The sequence below is a fragment of the Alexandromys fortis genome, unplaced genomic scaffold (assembly GCF_014885135.2).
Source record: "Alexandromys fortis isolate MF-2015 unplaced genomic scaffold, M_Fortis_MF-2015_v1.1 scaffold_27, whole genome shotgun sequence".
Taxonomy (NCBI): Eukaryota; Metazoa; Chordata; class Mammalia; order Rodentia; family Cricetidae; genus Alexandromys; species Alexandromys fortis.
Genome location: NW_026067952.1, coordinates 12,471,954 through 12,495,654, shown reverse-complemented (window position 1 = coordinate 12,495,654; position 23,701 = coordinate 12,471,954). Strand labels below are relative to the sequence as shown.

The window sequence follows — 23,701 nt, the reverse complement described above, 5'->3', positions numbered from 1 at the left end:
ACATGGCTGTGGCTTACAGGGTAAAGTTCTACAGTCTGTGTCCGGTGGGGCTACATGGCTTCTCTCTAACTCCACCTTCTTCTCCCAGCCTTCAGTTTAGTTTTCCCCACCTAGCTCTGTTCTACCCTATCAGGCCAAGCCAGTATTTTTATTAACCAATGGTATTCACAGCATACAGAGGGGAATCCCACATCACTGCCAGGCCACTGCTCTGTACTCTGAGGCAGCCCAGCACTTTGTCCCCCAGTAAACTGTCTTTCTACCTGTGGAGTGGTCTAATTTGGTGTTTTGCTGCATCTGGTTTGATGGTTTTACTTAGCCAATGCTTTGCAACAGCTTCCCCCTCCCAGATACTGACCTGTACTGCACTGGGATGGCACAGACACAATTTCTCACTGGGACATGTGGTAACGTCAGTGGGTGTTGATGCTAAGGTTTTGGCACTGGGCACATCCTATTCCCCACCCTCCTCCCTGACTCCTGCCCAGGATGGGAGAGCCTGGCTCAGGCTCTCGCTGTAAATTTCCTCCCCTGACTTAGAAAGGGCGTGAGAACAGACCTCACTTCTGCTCCGTGGGCTCTGGTTCTCTTCAGACGGAACACTGCTGTCTGTCACAGTACTGGTACCTGAAGTCTCCTCGGAGCCCCTGTCATCCAGCTGTCCCTCTGTCTGTCCATGGCATTAATAATTCTTCTAATAAACTACTTAGCTTTTATTTTGGTGTCCTCTTGAACCATCGACTCCATTCAAACCTAACAATGGGAAAGGGTTTACAGAAGCTGTGTGGGAGAGCATGGACCCTAAACCTGTAGCCCTAAGATACGGAATGAGATGAGCAGGAATGAGACCACCGGGGACAGTGTAGAAGGTGGAATCCAGACAGAAGGAACTCCTTCGGGGGTGGGCAGAAGGAGGCTGTAAAGGACCCCCAGCAAAGTAGAAGGGATCCAGGAAGGGTGGCACCTGGAGTCATGGAGGGGGTCTTGGTGTGCCAGACACTGCTGGATGGCCATTGGTGGAAGGCAAGAACGTGAGCATCACTAGAGGGGAGAGAGAAGATTCGAAGGTTGGCAGGAAGATGTGGGCACAGGCCGGTATTTGGAAGATTCCACATCAGATATTTGATGTTGAAGGGACAGAGATGAGAGCAAAGAATGCAAGGAGACTTGTGGGATGTGCATGAGGAGGACCAGAAAATGGGGTTTTCAAAGGGCTCTGTGACTTAGGTACGGTCTGGCAATGGCTTTGAGATACTACAGATTGTTTGTTTATAGAAAGTTCAAAAGGTAGACTAGGGGTGTAGATTGACCCGGAAGGATTCTCACTTCTCTTTCTTTCTTTCTTGCTTGCTTGCTTGCTTGCTTGCTTGCTTGCTTGCTTGCTTGCTGGTTGGGGGTAGGTTTTGAACCTCTGAACATGCTAAAAAAAACCTTGTCCTAAGCGTGTGCTCTGCCAGTGAGGCATGCTTTCAGCCTATTTTTCCAGCTTTTTTGTTTGTTTGGGGTTTTTTTGTTTGTTTGTTTGTTTTTTTGTTTTGTTTTTCAAGCTAGGGTTTCTCTGTAGCTTTGCAGCCTGTCCTGAAATTCGCTCTTGTAGACCAGGCTGGCCTCGAACTCACAGAGATCCACCTGCCTCTGCCTCCTGAGTGCTGGGATTAAAGGCACGTGGCACCACCGCCCCGCTTGTTTTTGTTTTTCAAGACTGGGTTTCTCTGTGTAACAGCCCAGCCCTGGCTGTCTTGGAACTTGCACCATAGACCAGGATGGCCTTGAACTGACAGAAATCCACCTGCTCTGCCTCTTGAGGCAGGAGGATCACCGTGAACTCAAAACCAACTTAACCCTTCATAATGAGTTCAGGGCCACTTGGGCTATTAGAGTGAGACCATATCTTTAAGAAAAAAAAAAGTAGTACAGCATTCTTTTGAGAAGCTCTCTTTTTTTTTTTTTTTTTTTTGTTTTGTTTTGTTTTCTGAAACAATGTTTCTCTGTGTAGCACTGGCTGTCCTGGAACTCACTCTGTAGAGCAGATAGGCCTCAAACTAACACAGATCCCCTATAGGTCGTGACCTCTTTGGTGGCTAAATGACCCTTTCACATGGGGTCATAAGACCATTAGAAAACAGAATATTTATGTTATCATTAATAATAGTAGCAAAATTGTAGTTATGAAATAGCAACAAAAATAATTTTATGGTTGGGGTCACCACAACATGAGGCACTGTATCAAATGTTCGCAGCACTGGGAAGGTTGAGAACTACTGATTTAGCCCTAGGTGTTCTGGTACTATATAGGCCAACTGGCCTTAAACTCACAGAGATTCACCTGCCCCTACCTCCTGAGTACTGGGATTAAAGGCATTTTTACGCCTGGTTTTGAGAAATTTTCATTTAATACCTTCTCTCCTCTTAACGGCATGTAGTTCTTCCCTAGCTGCGAGAGAGGTTTAAGGATGCAGTCTTTACTCTGAGATCATGTCTCCAGCCTCACCTTCTGGAATCGGTTACAGTGAAGTAGAGAGAACATGTCTGGGGTTTTTGTGGTAGATCTGGCCTGTGAGGGTGAAGTGAGAGTGGAAGCTGGGCCCCCTTCCTCACAGGTTGCATTTCCTGTTTCAGGAATGGACAACCAGACTGTGTTGGCTGTCCAGTCACTGTTAGATGGCCAAGGAGCCGTCCCTGATCCCACAGGACAAAGTGTCAGTGCGCCGCCTGCCATTCAGCCTCTGGGTGAGTACCGAGGGCAAGTGGCTCCCACGCAGAGCACGTGAGGTTCGTGGGGCATGGGAGAGACCCCAGACTCAGACTGTCCTCTGGTGTCCTCCTGCTGAACCTGCCCATGCTTCTCTCTGCCCACTGCCTAGAGAATGCGGGTAGCGGGCATCATCATTGGGAATGCCCAGGAGCCTTGAGGCTTCACCACCTTTGTCCTGGAAGTCACGTCTCAGCTCCCTTCTGTGGAAAGAGAACACAGATTTTTCCAGCTTATGGGTCAAGCTTGTGGCTCCTAGAGAGGGGAAAGGGCTTCTCTGGAAGTCCCGTGGGTCTTTATTAATTTATTTGTAATGTTTTTTTAAGACCAAGCTCATAAAGCCTCACTGGCCTCAAATTTGCTATTTAAACACCTGATCCTCATACTTCTGCCTCCCGAGTGCCAGAATTGCAGGTGCGCATCCACCATGCAATCCACGACATCTGAGTACTTGAGAATCACTAGGCACACAGGAATAAACACCTGGGGTTAGAGAATAATAATAACAATAATTATATATATACATATATGTGTGTGTATATATATAGAGAGAGAGACAGACAGACAGACAGGGTCTCTCTAGGTAGCTCTCTCTGGCCTGGAACTTGATATGTAGGAACTTGAATGTGTAGGTTCTTATTCCCATAGTTCTTAACTTGGCCTAGATAGGCAGGTTAGGTTCAGTTTCAACAGTTATAGAATGAGAATAATTGTCCTACCACATCAGAATCTTCTAAGAGTGCTGAGGACTTGGTTTCAGCTGTGTATATAAGAAATGGAAGTTTCAGGGGCTGGAGATATGGCTCAGTGGTTAAGAGCATTGCCTGCTCTTCCAAAGGTCCTGAGTTCAATTCTTGGCAACCGCATGGTGGCTCACAACCATCTGTAATGATGTCTGGTGCCCTCTTCTGGTCTGCAGACATACACACAGACAGAATATTGTATACATAATAAATAAACAAATATTTAAAAAAAAAAAAAGAAATGGAAGTTTCTGAGGTCAGCAAGAGGGCTCCATGCATAAACGTGCTCACCACCAAGCCCAGTGACCTGAGTTTGATCCCCGGAACTCATATGCTAGAGGGAGAAAACCTAATCCTGTGCTTTGTCCTCTAACCTCCGTGTGCAAACTGTGGCTCAGTTACACACCCACCCACTCAGGTACATGTTGAAGAAGTGCAAGAAAAGAAGCAGCAGCAGCAGCCACCTTCAATCCCAGAAGCAGAGGTCAGCCAGGGCTGCACGCTAAGACCTTGTTGTTAGGGATATTTCTTAAGACGAGCCTTTCTGCTGACGCAAATAATTCCAATCAGACCAAATTGGAGAGAATAAAAGATGCCCGTGTTTAATGCAGCGGTCTCGGGTGTACTGGGAAAGCACGGTGAGGGGAAGAGAGCAGGGGAGACCACGTGTTTCTTTTTAGGGTGGCAGCCTAAATAGCCTGTGGGAGTGGTCCTGACCCTCCCTGGGGAGGGGTCACTGCTTGGCAGGCTTTTCCAGAGGTGGAGTCCGGACCAAGGCGACTCCCAGGGGAGGGGGCTTGAAAAGGAGCTTCCTGCTCCATTCCTGCTCCATTGGCACTTCAAGGATGGGTGCCAAGGGCTGGGATGACGCTTCCAACCCAAACATCCCAGAGTTCTTGGATATAGGGGTGTCATGGGGCTGGGGTCTCACTTTTGACCAGACTCCTTGGATATGGGGTGTCGGCTCAAGTCTGACTACTTCCTACAGGCATGGGGCGACGTGGGAGAGGGGATATCTGATAGTTGGTGGGCTCACGTTCAGCCAGAGGTGCGACTGGAGCAGCACCTGGTTTACTCTCATCCTGGAGACCTCAGGCAGCTGCTTTTTGAGGGAGATGAGAAGGCAGGTGGCTAGGAGAAAAAAAAAATGTTATTATTGGCCCTATAAAATGGGGCTAGGCATGGGAAGTCATTAACTACCAGAAAGAATGGAACAGAGCAGTGCCATGGTTGTCCAGGTGAGGCTCGGGTGTATAATTGGGACACAATAGCAGATAGAACCAGATTTTAGTTGGTAGGTGTCCTTGATCCAGGAGAGTTGGTACCAATGGTGAAGTCCCAGGAGCTGGTGCAGGTGTTGGTGTTGTCTGGAGGGCACTTTGTAAGGTGGTCTTGGCCCAGACAGCAGGAGTGACCTGTAAAATATGCTTGAAACTGGGTGGGGTATGAACATTTTAAAGACAGTTAAAGGGAATTGGGAACGCTGGATTTTTAAGATACACCTGAAACCTGTTAGTCCTGGACTATGACGCCTGTGAAAGAGGCACACCTCTCTGTATTCTAGCAGGAAACTTAACACTTGTCTCAAACAAACAAATAAAAATAAAACAACAATAACAACAACAAAGCCTAATCTAAGCCAAGAAAGAAGTGGAAGCTTCTACTGGTTTCCTCAAATGAAGCTGATGTTTCTCTCCCTGAAGCCCTGACTGACCATCTGTAGAGCTTTTTCAGACTCTGCCTTCACCCTGTGGTCCAGATGGACTTCCCCTGTTCCCAGTTGATTTCCATCTTCTGGCCAACATGAAGGAGAAGAGAGAAGGAAGAGGAAGTCAGTACCATTTCTTTTTGTTTGTTTTGTTATTGTGATTAGGACTTCATATGTAGCCCAGGCTGGTCTAGAACTCTAGGTCCTCCTGCCTTAATTTCCTGGGTGCTGAGATTATGTGTGCATACCATCATGACTAGCTGTTCCTTTTCCTTCGAATAGAAGTTTGCATAGATATTACACTTCTGCCCTTACCCCATTGGTCAGAGTACAGTCAGGTGATATGCCTAGTAACAAAGCAATTTGGGGAAAATATATACTTTAAGTAGGAAGTCATGCTGGTCAGTGGCAACACTTGTTTTTAGTCCCAGCACTCGGGAGAGATAGGCACATCTCTAAATTCAAGGCCAGCCTGGTCTATAGAGTGAGTTCCAAGATAACCAGGTCTACACAGAAAAATCCTGTCTCTAAAAACAAGGCAAGGGGGCTGGAGAGATGGCTCAGTGGTTAAGAGCATTGCCTGCTCTTCCAAAGGTCCTGAGTTCAATTCCCAGCAACCACATGGTGGCTCACAACCATCTGTAATGGGGTCTGGTGCCCTCTTCTGGTCTGCAGGCATACACACAGACAGAATATTGTATACATAATAAATAAATAAATATTTTTTAAAAAAAGAAAGAAAAACAAGGCAAAACAAAAAAAAAAGGAAGTCATGTTTTCCACTAAAATCTGTACTAGTCTATAAGAAGAATACAATGAACATTGGTGCCAGGTTTGGGATTTATCAATGGCTTTGGTAACCAATAACATACACATACAAATTGAGTAATTGGGCGTTTGAGCTATGGTGTGCTTTAAGACACCATATGCAACTGTTGTTAGCTCTCTCTAGCCTTTAAGTGGCTTTTCATTTATTCAGCACATACCCTTTGAGGACCTTCCAGGATATATCACAGCCACACTGATAAATAAAGCACATTTCTTTCCCTTAGAGAACACACAGTCCGGTGGTAGTGAGAAAACTGTATTTGTGGGGCCAGCCCAGAATAAGGAACTGTGGCCCTGGCTGTAAGAAGACTGCCTGGGTGTGGGGGTGGGGAGATGACTCAGCTAAGAGATTTTACAGAGGACCTGAATTCTTCCAATCCCAGCACACATATAAGATGACTCACAACTGCCTGTAATTCCAGTTCCTATGTTGCCCTCCTCTGGACTCTGCAGGCATTGCACTTATGTGCATGCATAGACACACAAATACATAGACACACACACACACACACACACACACACGACTAAAAATACAAATAAATCTTTATATAAAGTCTTCCTAGGCTGGGCGGTGGTGGCACGCACCTTTAATCCCAACACTCAGGAGGCAGAGACAGGTGGATCTCTATGAGTACAAGGCCAGCCTGGTCTACAGATCTAGTTCCAGGATAGGCTCCAAAGCTACACAGAGAAACCCTGTCTCGAGGCTTCCCCACTCCTCAAAAAAGACTTCCCAGAGCTGATGATCCTTGCAATGTGGTTTGATCTGAGATGAACCGGGACGAGGGGAATGGTGGATGCAGAGGTGTAAGGCTGTAGCTGCACAGCCCACTGGAGGCTCACGAGTAAATTCAGTCAAAATAGAGTCTGTATTTCTCAGCTTTGGAATGAAGTCACTGTGCTGTTTCCATATTTCAAATTGTTTGGTCGTAAAGGTACCTGTTGGGCTCTGAACATTCCTAGAGAGCCCATGGCTGATGCTCGGCACTTGCCTGGCAAGCCATGCTATGTTTTCAGCTGTGGTACCCCACTCTCCACTGCCATCCCCCTGACTTGCTCTTGCTTTTCTCCACGCTCCATGTGTCGCCTCTTCAGATGACGAGGACGTCTTCCTCTGCGGGAAGTGTAAGAAGCAGTTCAACTCACTGCCAGCCTTTATGACCCACAAGCGTGAACAGTGCCAGGGGAATGCCCCTGCCCTGGCCACAGTTTCACTGGCCACCAACAGCATCTACACTCCTTCAGCTGCACCTGCTGCCATCCAGCAGGCCCCTCCTCCTGCCAACCGCCAGGTAGTTCTTTCTTCCTTTTCGTTTGCTGATTTCTTTGGAAGGTCTCCTTCTGCACACACTGTCCTGAGTCTGGGCAGAAAAGTGTTGGGCAGGGCTGACGAAGTCTCTACATTGTGGAGCTGGATGAGATGGACAGGACAGAAAGACATAAAGATCGACATGTTTTGCTGGGCATAGTGGTATATACCTGTCATTCTAACATTCAGGAGGATCAAGAGTTTGAGGCCACACTGGGCTGCAGCTTGCTGGGTGGCAGCAACGTATTCTCTTGAGTCTGCCCACTTTTCTAAGTCATTCATAAAAGCGTAACTTGTTTCTTCACTAATTCATTAGTCTGCTTTCCTTAACACTTGGGAATTTCTTATTCTTGCTCTGAAGCTGGCCTTCCACTGTGTGACTGCTTGTCTGCCATGTGTCTGGTCCCTGTGGTGACTTTAGTGGTATGTTTTGCTCTCTTTCCTCCATTGTCATCTTCTAGCTAGCAGCTGAAACAGTGTACCTGCCCTGAGGATTTTTCTTCTTCTCCTCTTCCTTCTTCTCCTTTTTGGTTTTCTGAGACAGGATTTCTCTGTATAACAGCTCTGGCTGCCCCGTAACTCACTTTGAACTCAGAGATCTGCCTGCCTCTGCCTTCCAAGAGCTGGGATAAAAGGCGTGAGTCACCAGTGCCCAGCAAACTGTTAAATAAATTAAAGAATTATACTTTTTTCAGTCTACTAAGTGCTAAGATGGGGTGGGAGATTTTTACCATAATCTATCTTGAATGATATTTGGAGCAGAACTTTGAAGAAGTGACGTTTGAGCGGAGGCTCAGGAGGTGAGGTCATAAGGTTACGTATATAAAATGTGTTCCTGCACTAGTGTGTGCAAGGGCTCTGAGGTTGAAGTGTACCAGGTGTCCCAGGAGCTACAAGGATGGCAGAGTGGCTGGGCAGGAGTGAGTGAGGGAAGGTCAGATCATGTGGGCCCTGTGGGCTTTTACTTGGATGTAGAAGCCACTGGGGAATCTTGAGAAGAGGGACCTAGACTGACTGACACTTTACCCATGTGGACTGCTCTGTGGACATTGTGAGCGCTTGCTTCCCTGGAGCAGAAGGCAGGAATATTATTGCTGGACCGGAGCGATGTGCCTTTCAGAGAGATGTGACTCCGCATTGGCAGGTGCCGAGCGCGAGGCTCAGAGATGTGGATGGTTTGCTGAGAGTGACCAGGAGCAGCTAAGAGGAAAGGCTCCGGAACATGGGTCTTTAGCTTAGTTTCTGTTCTTTGTGTTCTTCTTTCTTCTCTATTTGTTGTTAAGGTTTATTCATTTTATTTTATGTGTGAGTGTTTTGCCTGCACGTGTGTATTTGTGCTTGATGCCTTGGAGATCAGAAGTGGGCATCAGGTCCCTGGAGCTGGAGTTACAGATGATTGTAAACCACCATGTGGGTGCTGAGACTCGAACTTGCGCCCTCTGCAAGAGCAGGCAGTTCCCTTAACCACTGCAGCATTTCTCCAGCCCCTTGTTTTTGTTTTTAAACAGATTCCCCTGTGTAGCCCAGGCTGGTCTAAAATTTACTGTGTGGTATGTTAACCTCAAACTCCCAGAAGTCCTCTGGCTTCCTAGGTGCTCCTTCAGATGTCAGCCACTATGTGTACCTTGGAGTTAGGTCTCTCACATCGCCCTCCAGCTTCCTCATAGAGCCTCAGACACGCCCCCTCCTCTCTTGCTCAGATCTCCACATACATCACAGTGCCCCCATCTCCACTGATCCAGACCCTGGTGCAAGGGAACATCTTGGTGAGCGATGACGTGCTCATGTCTGCCATGTCTGCCTTTACATCCCTGGACCAGCCTATGCCTCAGGGGCCCCCACCTGTGCAGGTAAGGAGGCAGGGGCTTCTCATGGGGGTCCTTTTTTCTCTTTGCAATACTGGGTACTGACCTTAGGGCCTTATACATCTCTCAAGAGTTTCATTCCAGGCCTGCAAACTAACTCCTGTGAAATCAGAATATTGTAAAAGAAAATCGCTTTAGCTCCAGCTCTCCAACATGAAAGAAACTAGCAGCCATCTCTGGCCAGCCTGCTGAGCAATGGAGCCATGACAACCACTGTCCAGCTATTTTGAGTCCTGTTTTTATTCTTGGTCTAATAGAAACAAATAGAAAATATAGTGGCTCCCTGAGATTTTCCAGTACACATAGGTGACTAGTCACTAAGACCAGATTTCAGTCTCCCAGAAGGAAAGGACCTGGTCCCCTGAACCCACCATTGGTACATGCTGGTAAGCAGCTGCTGTGTGGTCAGTGTCCTGGGAAACATCACCAATCAAAAGCCAGTCCTGCTTTATAAACTTTTGTTTCTTTTTGGCATTGGCCTTCTCTGGTTGACACATGCATGCCCGAGGCAGGCTAGCTTAGTCATAGAGAAGAGAGATCGCAGCCCCGAGCTGACGTCCCTTGATGTTCTCCCAGGTCTTTGTTTCTTTCCCTGTCTCAGTACCGTCCTCTGAACTGCCCAGTGAGTTGCTGTCCTTCCCTTGTGCCCGTAAAGCCTTTCACGCTGATGAATGAACTGGACACTTCAACACTGTCGTTTTCTCTTCTGATTGTAGAACAGCTTGAACATGCATCCAGTGCCCAACTACCTCACCCAGCCTCCGCCGCCTCCTCCACCCCCCCCCCCCCTGCCCCCCCCCCAACCCCCCCCCAAGCCCAACCCCTCCCCAACCCCCTCCCCCTCCTCCCCAGACCCTGGGCCCTTCTGGGCATTCCAACCCTGTTGGGAATAGTGTGGTGGAGGTCTACAGCGCCGCCCCTATGGCAGGGAATGGAACAGTGGAGATCCAGGCACTGGGGATGCAGCCCTACCCACCCCTGGAGGTGAGCAGATGCGGCGGTGTGGTGGGGCAGATGCCAGGCACTGTGCTAAGGTCACCATGGAGAACCAAAGCAGACCCAGCCTTCTCACGAATGCCTGCATGGGGAGAGGAGGGCTTTAATCAACGCGTGCAGTCTGTAGATGGGACATGCAGACTATTGTGAGGGCCACTTAGGGGCCATGTAGCAGATTCTGGGTTTAAACCCAGATAACTGAATTCCAAAGCTACTTGGTGAAGTTTGTGCTCTGTGTGTGTGTGAGTTCATGTGTGTGTGTGTGTGTGTGTGTGTGCGCGCACATGCACATGTACATCTCTGTGTGTCTTTCTTTTCTTTCATTTATTTAGTGGATGGGTACATGTGTGGAAGTCAGAGGAAAACTTGTGAGAGTTCATTCAGTCTCCTATCCTGTGGGCTCTGGGGTTCGAACTCAGGTCATAAGTCTTGACAGCAAAGGCCTTGGCCCACTGAGCCATCTTCTTGGCCCAGTTTATGAATTTCTAAGGGGTCTTGGGAGTAACTGGCGTGAGTGAGCCAGGTGCACGCTTCTGTGATGATGAAGCTGCAGTAGCTGAAAGTAACTAGGGCCACAGTGAGGGTCCCCCTTATCGCTCCCCTCTAAGGCTCTCCCCCCTCACAGTGCTGTCCTTTTAGGTGCCAAACCAGTGTGTGGAGGCTCCAGTGTACCCCACTCCCCCAGTGTACAGCCCTGGCAAGCAGGAATTCAAAGCAAAAGGACCCAGCTCCACTGCCCCCATGACCAGTGCAAGTGGAAACACAGTGGCCACCTTTGACTCCCCACCAACGCTGAAGACCAGACGTGCTAAAGGTGCCAGTGGACTCCCAGAAGGTTGGCCACCCACCCTCCCTGGGCATCCTTCCTTGGCCTTGGCCTCCCCATAGGCTGCTTGGGTATGGTCTTTGTTGTGAAGACCGTTGGGATTGAGTTTGGTGGCATGTATGGAAAGCTTGAACTAGGAGACCAGGAGCAGAAAATCTGGGAATTCCGTGGCGTGGTCGCCAAGCAGCCATATTTCTTCTGTTGTTCTGTGTCTCTGTCCCGAGAGCACGGCTGCATTTGTCAGGATGCCTTGTCACCTGAGGTGGCTGCTGAAATGTCAGCAGTCATCAACCTCGTGCTCCAGACAGTAAGGAGGAGGAGGAGGCGGAGAAGGGTAAAGGGGACTCTCCCAGCTTCCAGAACCCTATATGAGACTTCCTTCCTGTGTAGCCATGTGGCCATGCATAGTTGCAGAGGGAGTTGGGAATGCTTGTCTTGGCCAGGAGCAGGAAAGAGGCAAAGGTGGCTCCCAGTTACACCAGTTGTGATCTTTCCCCTTTTAGAGATGAGAAATATGGAGTCAAAACCCAGGAGTAGATGTGGGAAAGGAACTGGAAATTTTGTTTGTTTTGTTTTGTTTTTTCAAGGTGTGTCTCTCTTGTGCATCCTTGGCTGTCCTGGAACTTGCTGGCCTCGAACTCACAGAGATCCGAACTCACAGAGATCCTCCTGACTCTGCTTCCCAGAGTGCTGGAATTAAAGACGTGCACCACCACCGCCTGGCTCAACTAGGAATGTTTTAAGGGCTTGCTTCCCTTTCAACCTCTTCTCTTTTCCCTTCTTCCCGAAAATACACATTAATCAGTGTACACCCGCTGGGGATTTAGGTCTTGGTCCAGGATCTCCTCTGTCAGTCACTCACAGTTTAATGGGAGAGATAGGCAGGAAATAAATCAATACTTATGAGTTTCTCTAGGAAGGAGATTACAGGGTAGAAAAGGACGCAACCTGCCTATCTGTGTGGAAGGAAGTAGTCATGTAGGTATTAAGGGATAAGCTTTCCAAGGGAAGCAGCAGGTACAAAGTCCTGAGGTGAGACCAGGCCTGGGAGCATCAGGGTTAGCAAGGAGTCCATTGCCGGGTGGAGAGAGTTCTGCAGTTGGCAGGTACAGAGGACACGGAGCTCTGAAAGCCATGGCAGAGGTGGTGGATTTCATCATGAGCAGAGAAAGCCTCTGAGGGGGCTTTGTCTGGCTCCCCCCTTACATAGTCTGCAGTAGATGGAGATGTGCCAGGGCACATGTGTCTGGCCCCAGATACAGGGAAGAAGTGGCTGGAGGTTTCCCCTGTCCCTTCCCCTGTCCCCTCCACCGGGCCCCTGGCCTGACCATGCCTCCCCTTCCTTATCTTTCAGCTGCAGGGAAGCCAAAGGCCCAGAAACTCAAATGCTCCTACTGTGAGAAGTCGTTCACCAAAAACTTTGATCTTCAGCAGCACATCCGCAGGTAGCTGCCAGGTAGCCCTGGGGGGAGGGGCTCCCTTCTCAGGCCCTGTGCCCATCTGCAGGCCTGCAGTGCAGAGGAGGAGGGTTCCCCACATTCTTCTCAAATTCACTGACCCGAGCTTGTCCACCAAGGCCGGAAGATTGGCGTGTCTGTGTGGGTGGGTACCCTTGAACTGAGGGAGGCTGCACACACACAAGGCTGCTTGTCTTCCAGCTGCAGAAGGGTTAGCTGGCAAGCTGCCAGCTGTGCCAGCATAGCTCGCTAAAGAGGATCCTTCTTGCTCCAAGAGTCTGTTTGTAAAATGGTAGGGTGGGCAGGCTCGGCACCTCTTCACAATGTGGGGGGCCTGGGGTCTGCCATGGCTCTGGTGTTAGGAAATCAGGAACAGTGTGGTGTGGTGACTTCGGCTTTAATCCCTAAACAGTCTGTGGAGGAAGTCTCAGCTTGGGGCTAATCTGTCTTTGACACCTGCCATAAATTTGTTCATTTCTGAGAGAGAACCAAGGGCCAGTCCTAGATTACAGCCACACGGAGCACGACATCTGTCTAGATCAAGGTCTCCCTATCCTGGCATTATTAGGACTGGCACCTGGGGTCGAGTCATGCCGACTGTGCTTTGTGGAAGGTTCACAATTCTCCTTAGCTTCTGACAGTAGATGCCGCCACCACCACCTCTCTCCACAGCTGTGACCGCCAGAAATGTTTTCAGGCATTGGCAAACGTTGCTGGAAACAACTGGACCTCGTCAGGAACATTTGGCAATACTGGAAATGTCCAAACTGGCACCGCTAACCTTGCGTGGCTGTTAGAACTTGGCTAGTGCAGCTGAGAAACAGACTTTTCAGTTTCCCTGTAATGAAGCCAAGTGTGACTGGTCCCACACAGCTGGTGACTTCTTACTGGGTGGCACCACTTTTGATCTTCAATGACATTGTTCTATAACCCCTGGATTTTTCCATTACTGCATTTTCAATACATAGCTATTCATAAAGAAATGACTTTCCATATTCAGTGACAACTACTAGGGAGCTTCTCAAAATTATTTTAAAAGCTGGGCATGGTGGTGCACACCTTTAATCTCAGCACTCTGGAGGCAGAGACAGGTGGATCTCTGAGTTTAAGGCCAGCCTGGTCTGTCTAGTGAGCTTCTGGCCTGCCAGGATTGTCTAGTGAGACCCTGTCTCAAAAAAAAAAAAAAAAATTACGTGGGGCGGTGGTGGCACACACCTTTAATCCCAGCACTTGGGAGGCAGAAGCAGGCGGATCTTTGTGAGTTTGAGGCCAGCCTGGTCTACAAGAGCTAGTTCCAGGACAGGCTCCAAAGCTACAGAGAAACCCTGTCTCGAAAAAGCCAAAAAAAAAAAATTATAAGTTTTGAAAAAGTGTGTTGAGAGGATTTATCACAGCTCTTGCCTCGTGTGTACAAGACCCTGAGTCGAATCCCAGCACACAAAACAATAGGAAGTTAATTTTGCCAGGCATGGTGATACACGCCTGCAATCCCGGCACTTAAGATATAGAAGAAGATCAGGAAGGGCTGGAGAGATGACTGAGTGGTTAAGAGCACTGATTGACTGCTCCTCCAGAGGAGCCATATTCAATTGCCGCCACCCACATGGTGGCTCAACCATCTGTGACTCCAGATCCAGAGGCTCCACCACCCTCTTCTGACCTCTGTAGGCAGCAGGCACATATGTGGTACACAGACATATACACGGTCAAAACAACATACACATAAAATAAAAATAAATCTTCAAGAAAAAAATGTTTTCTCCCAAAGCTGGGTATGGCTTAGTATAGAGCGCTGGCATGTGGGAGGTCTGTGGCGGCCATCTCTGTGAGGGCAGAACAAGTGAGCAGACTGCCCTGCAGAACAAATGCCTATTAACTTATAACTGAAAAAAAAAAAGTCCAGCAGCCACCAAGTTGAGGAAATACTGGGGCCCAGGAGATGGCTCAGTAGGTAAAGGATTTGCTGTCAAGCTCAATAACCTGGTTAAATTTGGGGAGCCACATGGTAGAAGAGAACCAACTCCCACGAGATGTTCTTTGACCTCCATACATATGCTGTGGCACTGTGGCACATTCATGCCTACACACACACACACACACACACACACACACACTTCCTACTTGAGACTTCAGCAGTCAGGAAATTTGTCATCTCAGATGTGCGGTGGCCATGGAGAAGATCTGCTGACCGAGCAGCTCCAGAGCCGGGTCTTTCTACCTTTGATCTCTCTGACACATTGGGAGAACAGGTCCTAGTGGTGTCAGGACAATGGCCAGCAGCATCTCTAGGCCTTCCTGGCGGCTGTGGGCTCCTGGGTGGAGGCTGTGTCCCTATTTCTATGTGAGAATGCTGACTGACCTTGTTCCCCTAGCCACACGGGGGAGAAGCCCTTCCAGTGCATTGCATGTGGTCGCGCCTTTGCCCAGAAGTCTAATGTCAAGAAGCACATGCAGACTCACAAGGTTTGGCCGCCGGGGCGCAGTGGTGGCACCATTTCCCGAAACTCTGTCACAGTGCAGGTCATGGCTTTGAACCCCAGCAGGCAAGAGGAGGAAGACACAGGTGAGTGGAGTGGGAGGAGCCGCTCCCCCGTTCATCCCTTCGGAAGCTCCAGGGCAATTTCCGATCGTCTGTGGTACTGGGGACCAAACCCAGGGTCTCTGCGACATCCCCAACCCCAGCCTCATAGGTTTTGATGCTAGTTGGGTGGTTTCCATGACGTCTCTGGGCTTCAGCCCAATTTGTCTGTGAAATGGAACCTGGAGAGCTGAGCGTGGTGTACTCTTGTGTCACTCCAGCCTGGTGAGCCCAAGATGGGAGAATCGGGAGTTTGAAGTCAGTCTCTGCCACACAGTGAGTCTGAGTTCGGTCTGTGCTGTGTAGCGGCCTCTCTAAAGAAGGGGCGTAGGGTGAACAGAAGGGTGCCAAGCATATAAGATATGTGACATTACTCCAATCCTGTGCCCTGGCAGACATGGGTATTACTCACTAATTACTGTCTGATTCTGGCTGAGCCTGGATCCTGTATTAGAATCCTTTTCTCCCTCCTTTCTACTTTCCCTCTTCCCTCTGTACCTTTCCCCTTCCCCTGGGTCTGAACTGGCCTGAAACTTGCTACATAGCTGAGAATGACCTTAAATGCCCGCTCCTCCTGCCTCTGCCTCCTGAGTGCTATGATCACAGACCTCAGACCTAAGTTACTTTACCCAGTTTTTTTTTTTTTATTTTTTGTTTTTCAAGACAAGTTTTCACTGAGTAGTCCTGGCTATTCTGGGACTTACTCTGTAGACCAGACTGGCCTTGAACTCACAGGGATCCATCCACCTGCCTCTACTTCCCGAGTGCTGTGATTAAAGGCGTGTGCTACCACTGCCCAGCTACTTTACCCAGTTCTGTGTGGTGCCAGAGGTTGAATCCACGGCAGGTTTTATTCTAGGCCACAGGCAAGCACTTGACCGTTGAGCTCCTTTACTGGTCCTCAGAATCCATTTTCTGTGCTCCGTGCTGTGTCTGTAGTTGATCAGCAATGGAAACCATTGGGTCTCGGTGGGCGTCTGCTCTCCAGATGTTCTATGGGCTTCTCATTCATCCGAGCGTTCAGGTGCTCCTGAGCTAACAGTCCTGTCCCAAACACTGGTTTAGTTCTCCCTTGTAGGGCTGGGGACTTAGTAGGCGGATAAACAGAACTGTCAGTGGAGATTCAACATGAGTACCATGATGTAATTTGAAGTTTTTTTAGTAGTCCAGCCTGGTAGCTAGTGCTTGGGAGGCCAAGGCAGCCTGAACTACAGAGCAAGATCTTGTCTCAGAAAAACAAAACAGGAGGCCATAGAGATTGCTTAGCAGGAAAGTACTTGCTGTTCAGTCATGAAGACCAGAGTTCCAGCCCCAGCACCCACATCCAGTGACTTACAAACATCTGTAACACAGCCCCTTCTGTCCTCATCAACACCCACTCACACAGACACATAGATACATATAAGTGAAATAGAAACAAAATTTGAGATAAATTAATCTATTTTACTGAACCTGATACCCTGTTTCGCAGGTAACATGAAGGAATCATTGAGGTTCCTTTTCCTTTGTAGAGCTGGGTATGGAACCTGGGCCCTTCTGTCTTCCTCAGAGCCACACCCTGTAAATGGACTTTGGGTCTCCAGCTCACAAAAAACCATACAGAGACATTAATTATGAAAGCTTGGCCTTAGCTTAGGCTTGTTCCTAACTAGTTCTTATAACTTAAATTAGCCCATATCTTTTAATATACATTTTTTTTAAAGAATCTCTTCTGAACTCTTTTTTTTTTTTCAAGACAAGGTTTCTCTCTAGCTTTGAAGCCTATCCTGGAACTTGCTTTGTAGACTATGCTGGCCTCGAACTCACAGAGATCGCCTGCCTCTGCCTCCCTAGTGCTGGGATCAAAGGCGTGCGTCACCACTGCCCGGCTTAATCTACATTTTTTGTGTGACTCAGTTACCTTTACTCTGTACTGCCCATCCTGTTTCCCCTGCGTCCAGCTGGTGATTCCGCCTTTCTTCCTCCCAGAGCTCTCTGTCCAGAAGTCTCACCTATATCTCCTGCCTAGCTGTTGGCCATTTAGCCTTTTATTAAACCAATCACAGTGACGTATCTTCACAGTAAAGGAATATTCCACAACACCCCAAAGCCATATGGAAATACTGCATGCATTTGTTTGCTGACTTTTGGAAGTCGGTGTGTACTTACATTTAGGGCCTTTCTGCACTGGGACCGGCTGTCTTCCAGCTCTGCCATGTCACCTGTGGCTGGTGACCACTGAATAGGACAGTTGTAGAGCCAGAGCCACAGTTCTTCCTACCCAAGCACCAGGGTGAGCAGCCCCAGCCACATGCCAGTGGCTGACGAGCCTTTGGCTGGGCGAGTGCCCGCAGACCTCGTTTATCTGACCCACCGGTGCTCTTTTGGAGCGAGCCCTCTTTTGTGCCTGGGTTTTGCTTTCTGAACTCCTACAGGCCCGGCACCAGGGGCCACCCATTCAGCATATATGTGGAGCCTACTCTATGCCAGGGGCCACCCATTCAGCATACATGTGGAGCCTACTGTGTGCCGGGCCGTGGGCTGCAGAGGTGAGGGAGCAGGCTCCTGATGACAGGGAGAGTGGGGGACAGTCTAGTGAGCAAAGAATGACGGGGCCTGGAGGCAAGCTGAATATTTAGGATTAGGAGAGTTCCGTTTCTAACACCTGTGGAGAGATTACAGTCTGAGTGAAGGCAGGGAGCGGAGCAGAGGTCACTAGCTGTCTCTTAGTCAGAATGTGTTTCAAGGGCTATGGATGTAGCCCAGGATGGCCTGGGTTCAATCCTCAGCACTATATAAACTGAGTGTGGTGGCTCAGATTTATAATCCCAGCCCTGGGAGTTAGTGGAGGAGGATCAGAAGTTCAAGGTCATCCTCAGCTACAAGCGTCTTTGGGGCCAGCCTGGACTATGTAAGAGCCTGTCTGAAAAAATAAAATAAAGAATGTATGCTAGTATTTCAGCATCATGTCTGACTATACTGGAATGCATACGCTTAGTACGGCCCTGAATACAGCATTTGAGAGCAAGTCTGTGGTCGCTGTCCCAGGATGTCCTGCATGCTGCAGTTCTTGTCCTGCCTCACTCGAAACCCTTCTCTGTGACTTTTTTCTCTCGGCATAGGGTTGGGCCAGACCCTGCCCAGCACCACACAGCCCCAGGCCTTGCCTGCAGCAGGTGAGGATGAAGGAGGCAAGCCGGAGGCCAAGCAGGTGGTCCTCATCGACAGCTCCTACCTGTGCCAGTTCTGCCCCAGCAAGTTCAGCACCTACTTCCAGCTCAAGTCCCACATGATCCAGCACAAGAAGGAGCAGGTGGGTGGCCATGAAAGCAGAGGGCACAGCTGCCTGTTTGTGAGCTTGATGACAGGAGGGTCCCCAGTGCTGCCTGGAAAGGGACGGGGACTAGGCCAGCCTTCTCCATGGCACTTTCTCCTGAAGACAGACTGCTGGAGGAATGATGGATAGCTAATTTAGACGGTTAGGAAGTTTGTTATCTGACCTGGCAGGCACTCAGCTCAGATTCAAGGGCTTTGTGTCTTGTCTTGCCAGCTCTGGTGGCTGTTTCCATAAGGCGTGGCCCTGTCTTTCATGTGGCTTACCTCCTGCTTGCTGCCCCCCCCCCCCCCCCATTTTTTTTTACAGACAGACAGGTTCTCACTGTGCAGCCCAGGCTGACTGGAACTGTCCGTGTAGACCAGGCCAGCCTCAGATTTGCAGAGATCCGCCTGCTTCTGCCTCCACCCTGCCCTGTGCTCTATTTCTGACTGTTGGTGTGTGTGTGTGTGTGTGTGTGTGTGTGTGTGTGTGTGTGTGTGTACACAAGTGTCGTGGAGCATGTGAAGGTCGGAGGACAACTTAAGGGAGTTGGTTCTCTCATCTTACCAGGGGTCCCAGAAATTGAAGTCAGGTTGTCAGTGGCAAGTACCTTTACCGGCTGAACCATCTCGCCGTCCCATCAGGGTTACCTGTTGTAGAAAATCCAGTCATAGTGTTTCTCATGAACAATGGGAACCTTTCCTGGGAGAATTCTCTGTAGCTCTTATGGATCACAGTTTTGTTTTTATTTTTGTTTTAAGTCAGGGGCTCACGAGGCTGGAGCTGTGGCTCAGTGGTTAGGAGCACTGAGTTCATTTCCCAGCACCCACATCAGGTGCTCACAACTGCCTGTTAAGTCCAGCTCCAGGGGATGAGGCCCTCTTCTGGCCTCTGAGGGCACCTGCACTCACAGGTACGCGCACATGTGTGCACTGAGGATGACCCTGAAGTTCTGTCCTTCTGCCACTGAAATAGGGCTTCACACGTGCTCGGCAAGCCTGCTATCAACAGAGCCAGCTGAGCTGTGTCCGCAGCTCCAGAGCGCGCTCTTGTCACGCAGGAGACTATTCATATACGGACAGTAGTAGAAGACTGGCCAGTCGTTAGGGTTTTATTTCTCTCCTGTCAAAATGGCCCGGAATGAGCAGTGCTGGGCTTGTCTAGCAGGCTAGGCATGTCATCCAGGGCCAGGCTTCTGACTTCCTGCTCTAGAACCTTTAGGTTGTGGTGTTCACCCTCAAAATTGCAGAATAGTTGCCGTGTCTCCGTCTATCACTCCTCCTCCTCCTCCTCCTCCTCCTCCTCCTTCTCCTTTTTTTTCTTCCTCCTCCTCCTCCTCCTGATATGGAGTCTCAAGCTAGCTACAAACTCACCATGTTGCTAAAGATTATCTTTTTTATTTTTAAAGATTTATTTGCTCTATTTTAGGTGTTTGAGTGTTTTGCCTATGTGTGTGTGTGTGTGTGTGTATCATGTGTATGCCCAGTGTCCTGGTCAGAAGAAGGCATTAGATTTCCTGCTGTTGGGATTATGGTCATAAACTATCATGTGGGTGCTGGGAATTGAGTCTGGGTCCTTACAAGAGCAACAAGTGCTTCTAACCCTCCTAATGGCTGAGGTATTGCTCCAGCCCCTCCGATTGTGAGCTAAGATGCCTTTCTTTTCCTGCCTTTTCTTCCCAAGTGCTGGGATTGCAGGTGTGCCCACTGCCCTCGGGCTAATGGTGTCCACTCATTTGAGAGCCATGGCATTCAAGAGTATAGTGTCGCCACTTCACCGTATTTCTAGGTCTTGGGTAATTTTTATGGATTCTTCAGGCTTCACAAAGCCATAGGGAAGGGTAACTGGCCAAGAGAAGAGAACCCTGCAATCACAGTAAAGCCAGGAGCTAATCCTGGTGATCCTCAGGAAGCTCATGCAGGAGAATCTCAATTCAAGTCCTGACTGAGCTACAGAGGGAGTTCAAAGCCAGCCTGGGTGAACTTAGTGAGTACCTATATCACAATAAGAAGTAAAAAGAGAGCTAGAGATAAAACTCAATGGTAGGCTGCTTGCCCAGCATTTGGGAGGCCCTGGTTTTATCCATAGGGACCAGAGGAACCACTGGCAGGTTGCTCACAGCAGTGTTTATAGCCCCATGCCCGGGTCACAGGGTAGGGGTAACAAGAGGCGACCCCCACCTCTCTCACCTCCCAGTGTCTCCTCCCAAGGTGTACAAGTGTGTGGTCAAAAGCTGTGCCCAGATGTTCCCCAAGCTGGACACCTTCCTGGAGCACATCAGAAGCCACCAGGAGGAGCTAAGCTACCGCTGCCATCTCTGCAGCAAGGACTTCCCCTCACTGTATGACCTGGGCTTGCACCAGTACTCCCACAGCCTCCTGCCGCAGCACAGCCCCAAGAAGGACAGCACCGTCTACAAGTATGTGTGCATGCCACCAACCACGCTGGACTGGGGGCAGGGAGCCTGGTTCGGGCTGCTCAGAATCTGTGAAATACAGCAAAGGGAAACTGAGGCTAAGAGCTGGTGTCCAGCCTGAGGTGTTTGGGCATGAGTGGGAAAAAAACGATACTGACTCTTCTCAGGCCATTCTTCACCTGTCAGGCATTTATCATAGAAACCTCACCTTGAAAAGGGTAACTAGGGACCAGAAAGATGGTTCAGTGAGTATAGGTGCTTGCTACCAAGTCTCATGGCCTGCGTTTGATTCCTAAGACCCAACTGATGGAGGGAAAGAACTAATTTTTCCATTTATTGTTCTCGCACCTCCACTGGCACACACACATGTAAAATAAACAAATGCAAAAGAAAAGAAAAAGAAAAAAAAATGTTAGCTGGGCATGGTGGTGCACGCCTTTAATCCCAGCACCATGGAGGCAAAAGCAGGTGGATCTTTGGGAGTTCGAGGCCAGCCTGGTCTACAAAGCGAGTTTCAGGACATCTGGGACTGTTACACAGAGAAACCCTGTCTCAAAAATCAAAAAAAGAGAGAAAAAATATTGAGGGCTAGAGAGATGGTTCAATGGTCAAGAGTATTTGCTGAGGACCTGGGCTCAGTTCCTAGCCCCCACATGGTTCATAACTGCCTGTAGCAGAAGAGGGATCTAGTGCCCTCTTCTGGCCTCTGTGGGTTCCTGTGGGCACAAGGTGCACATAAACTCACGCAGGCTCACACACATAGACAGAAAACAGTCTTGAAAAACTGATGTTCTAGGGCTGGAGAGATGGCTCAGCCGTTAAAGGCTAGGCTGCTGACTGAGAGCAGGTGTTCCACAAACAGTCCTGAGCCTATGAGGACAAGTGGTGACAGGTATCTATCTGGGACACCTTCCACTAAATATTTTTTATGTTGGGATGGCTTTTGTGTTTCATGAAAACTTAAACCTGTAGGAATTTGTCTGGTGACCTCTGTTACTTCAGAAACTTCTTGGTGAGGCACCTGGGATTAAGATAAGCAAAGCAGATCTTTGAGCCAGAATTGTTGTTGCTCAGGGAGACCGGTGTGTGAACAAATGCTTCTTGTACACTGTAATGAAATGTTGCCAACCTGCCCTCAAATAGCTCAGGAGGCAGCTGCTTCAGGGTTGCCTAAGGGTGATAATAAGTACGATGGAGCCGTCTGCCAGTGCTCAGATCCCAAGCTGACGAGAGCCAATGCATGGGATTAGAGGCATGTGCCGCCGCCACCCGGCTCTCAGGCTTATTATTAGCGGGCTCTTACAACTTAAATTAACTCATTTCTATTAGTCTATATTTTACCACAAGGCTCATGGCTTGCTTTCTCACATCTTGTTTCTCTGGGAGCTGCTGGTATCTCCCTAACTACCTTTTTCCCCCTTTGTCTTTGCTTGGATTTTCCACCTGGCTCTATTCTGCCTAGCTATTGGCCAAATCAGCATCTTTTTTAACCAATGGTAATAAACATTTTCACAGCACACAGAGGGGCATTCCACATCACTCCTACACCTGTCTCAGAAGCTCAGCTGAGGGTGGGGAATGTCAGAGCAGAGTGCACACATTTGAGAATGAATTTCATGTAGGATTTTACCTCCTGAAGTTGGTTTTGGGGAAGCAAGAGAAATCTCCATACTTGCTAGAGCCCATCTCTCTCTTCCTTCCCACTTAGGTGTGTCAAGTGTGTCAATAAATACTCCACTCCTGAGGCCTTGGAGCACCATGTACAGACGGCCACTCACAGCTTCCCCTGTCCACACTGCCAGAAGGTAGGTATCGCAGAATCTTCTTCACAGAAGGCTCTAAGAGGGACAGTGCCCTGCCTGAAGGCTTCGGCTAGCCGGGTGCGCTGGTGCAGACCTCTAATCCCAGCACTCAGGAGACAGAGGCAGGGGGATCTCTGTGGGTTGGAGGCCAGCCTGGTCTACAGAGTGAGTTCCAGGACAGTCAGGTCTGCACAGAGAAATCCTGTCTCAGAACAACAAAGACATGGACAGAATTCAGGTTGTCTAGCATGGCATCTGCAAAGACAACTTTGCCGAGAGCGCTGATATCTGATGTGGGTCTTGAGGGTTGAATAGGAGTTTATGAGACTAAGAAAGAACAGCCTTTGTGTAAGAAGAACAGCAGCAGCCTGGGTGGCAGCTCAGAGGGACTGTGCTTTGGCTGGGCTCAGGAGTGCTTAGAGAGCAGAGAGGTCTGCAGGGCTGGGTCTGACCCTCTGGCCTCCAGCCCTGTGGGCAGGTAGGATGATGTTTCCAAGAAGCTCAAACCAGGTTCCCTGAGCTCAGAAGGTAGAAGGTGGTGAGAGAAGGGGTCCTGGAACCTGACCTGCCACGATCCTATCTTTCTCCAGGTCTTCCCCTGCGAGCGCTACCTGCGACGTCACTTACCCACCCATGGCAGTGGTGGCCGGTTCAGGTGCCAGATCTGTAAGAAGTTCTTCCGGAAGGAGCACTACCTCAAGCTGCATGCCCACATCCACTCAGGTGGGTGCCCTATGCACCCCTCTCCCCATCTCTGGCCTGCCCCTCTGTCTTTTCCTTCTGTACTGGCTCCTTTCCCCTGAATCCCTCTTCCTGTCCTCAATACTGAACCTTACTCGCCTGTCCTCACCTGTGAACATGGGACTCCCACCCCCTCACCTGTGAACATGAGGCTCCCACCTTTTTACCTGTGAACATGGGGCTCCTATCACCTTGAAAGCAGAGGTAAAGCAAGAGGTGGTGGCGCATTCCTTTAATCCCAGCACTTGGGAGTCAAAGGTAGGTAGATCTCTTTGAGTTCGAGGCCAGCCTGGTCTACAGATTGAGTTCCAGGACAGCCAAGGCTACACAGAGAAACCCTGTCTCAAAAAAATAGAAATAAAAATAAACAAGAAAAAGGAAGGAA

General features: G+C 49.2%; 1 protein-coding gene across 1 annotated transcript in view; it reads left to right on the top strand.

Annotated features, from left to right (window-relative positions):
- The window catches only part of Znf341 (zinc finger protein 341), a 34,209-nt gene that overhangs the window by 5,231 nt on the left and 5,277 nt on the right, over positions 1 to 23,701 (top strand). The window contains 12 exon segments of the mRNA XM_050151252.1: positions 2,620 to 2,730; positions 7,127 to 7,323; positions 9,041 to 9,190; positions 9,922 to 10,020; positions 10,022 to 10,189; positions 10,841 to 11,036; positions 12,382 to 12,472; positions 14,857 to 15,047; positions 18,164 to 18,354; positions 20,568 to 20,776; positions 22,482 to 22,578; positions 23,166 to 23,298. Coding sequence (XP_050007209.1) covers positions 2,620 to 2,730; positions 7,127 to 7,323; positions 9,041 to 9,190; positions 9,922 to 10,020; positions 10,022 to 10,189; positions 10,841 to 11,036; positions 12,382 to 12,472; positions 14,857 to 15,047; positions 18,164 to 18,354; positions 20,568 to 20,776; positions 22,482 to 22,578; positions 23,166 to 23,298 — 1,833 coding nt within the window.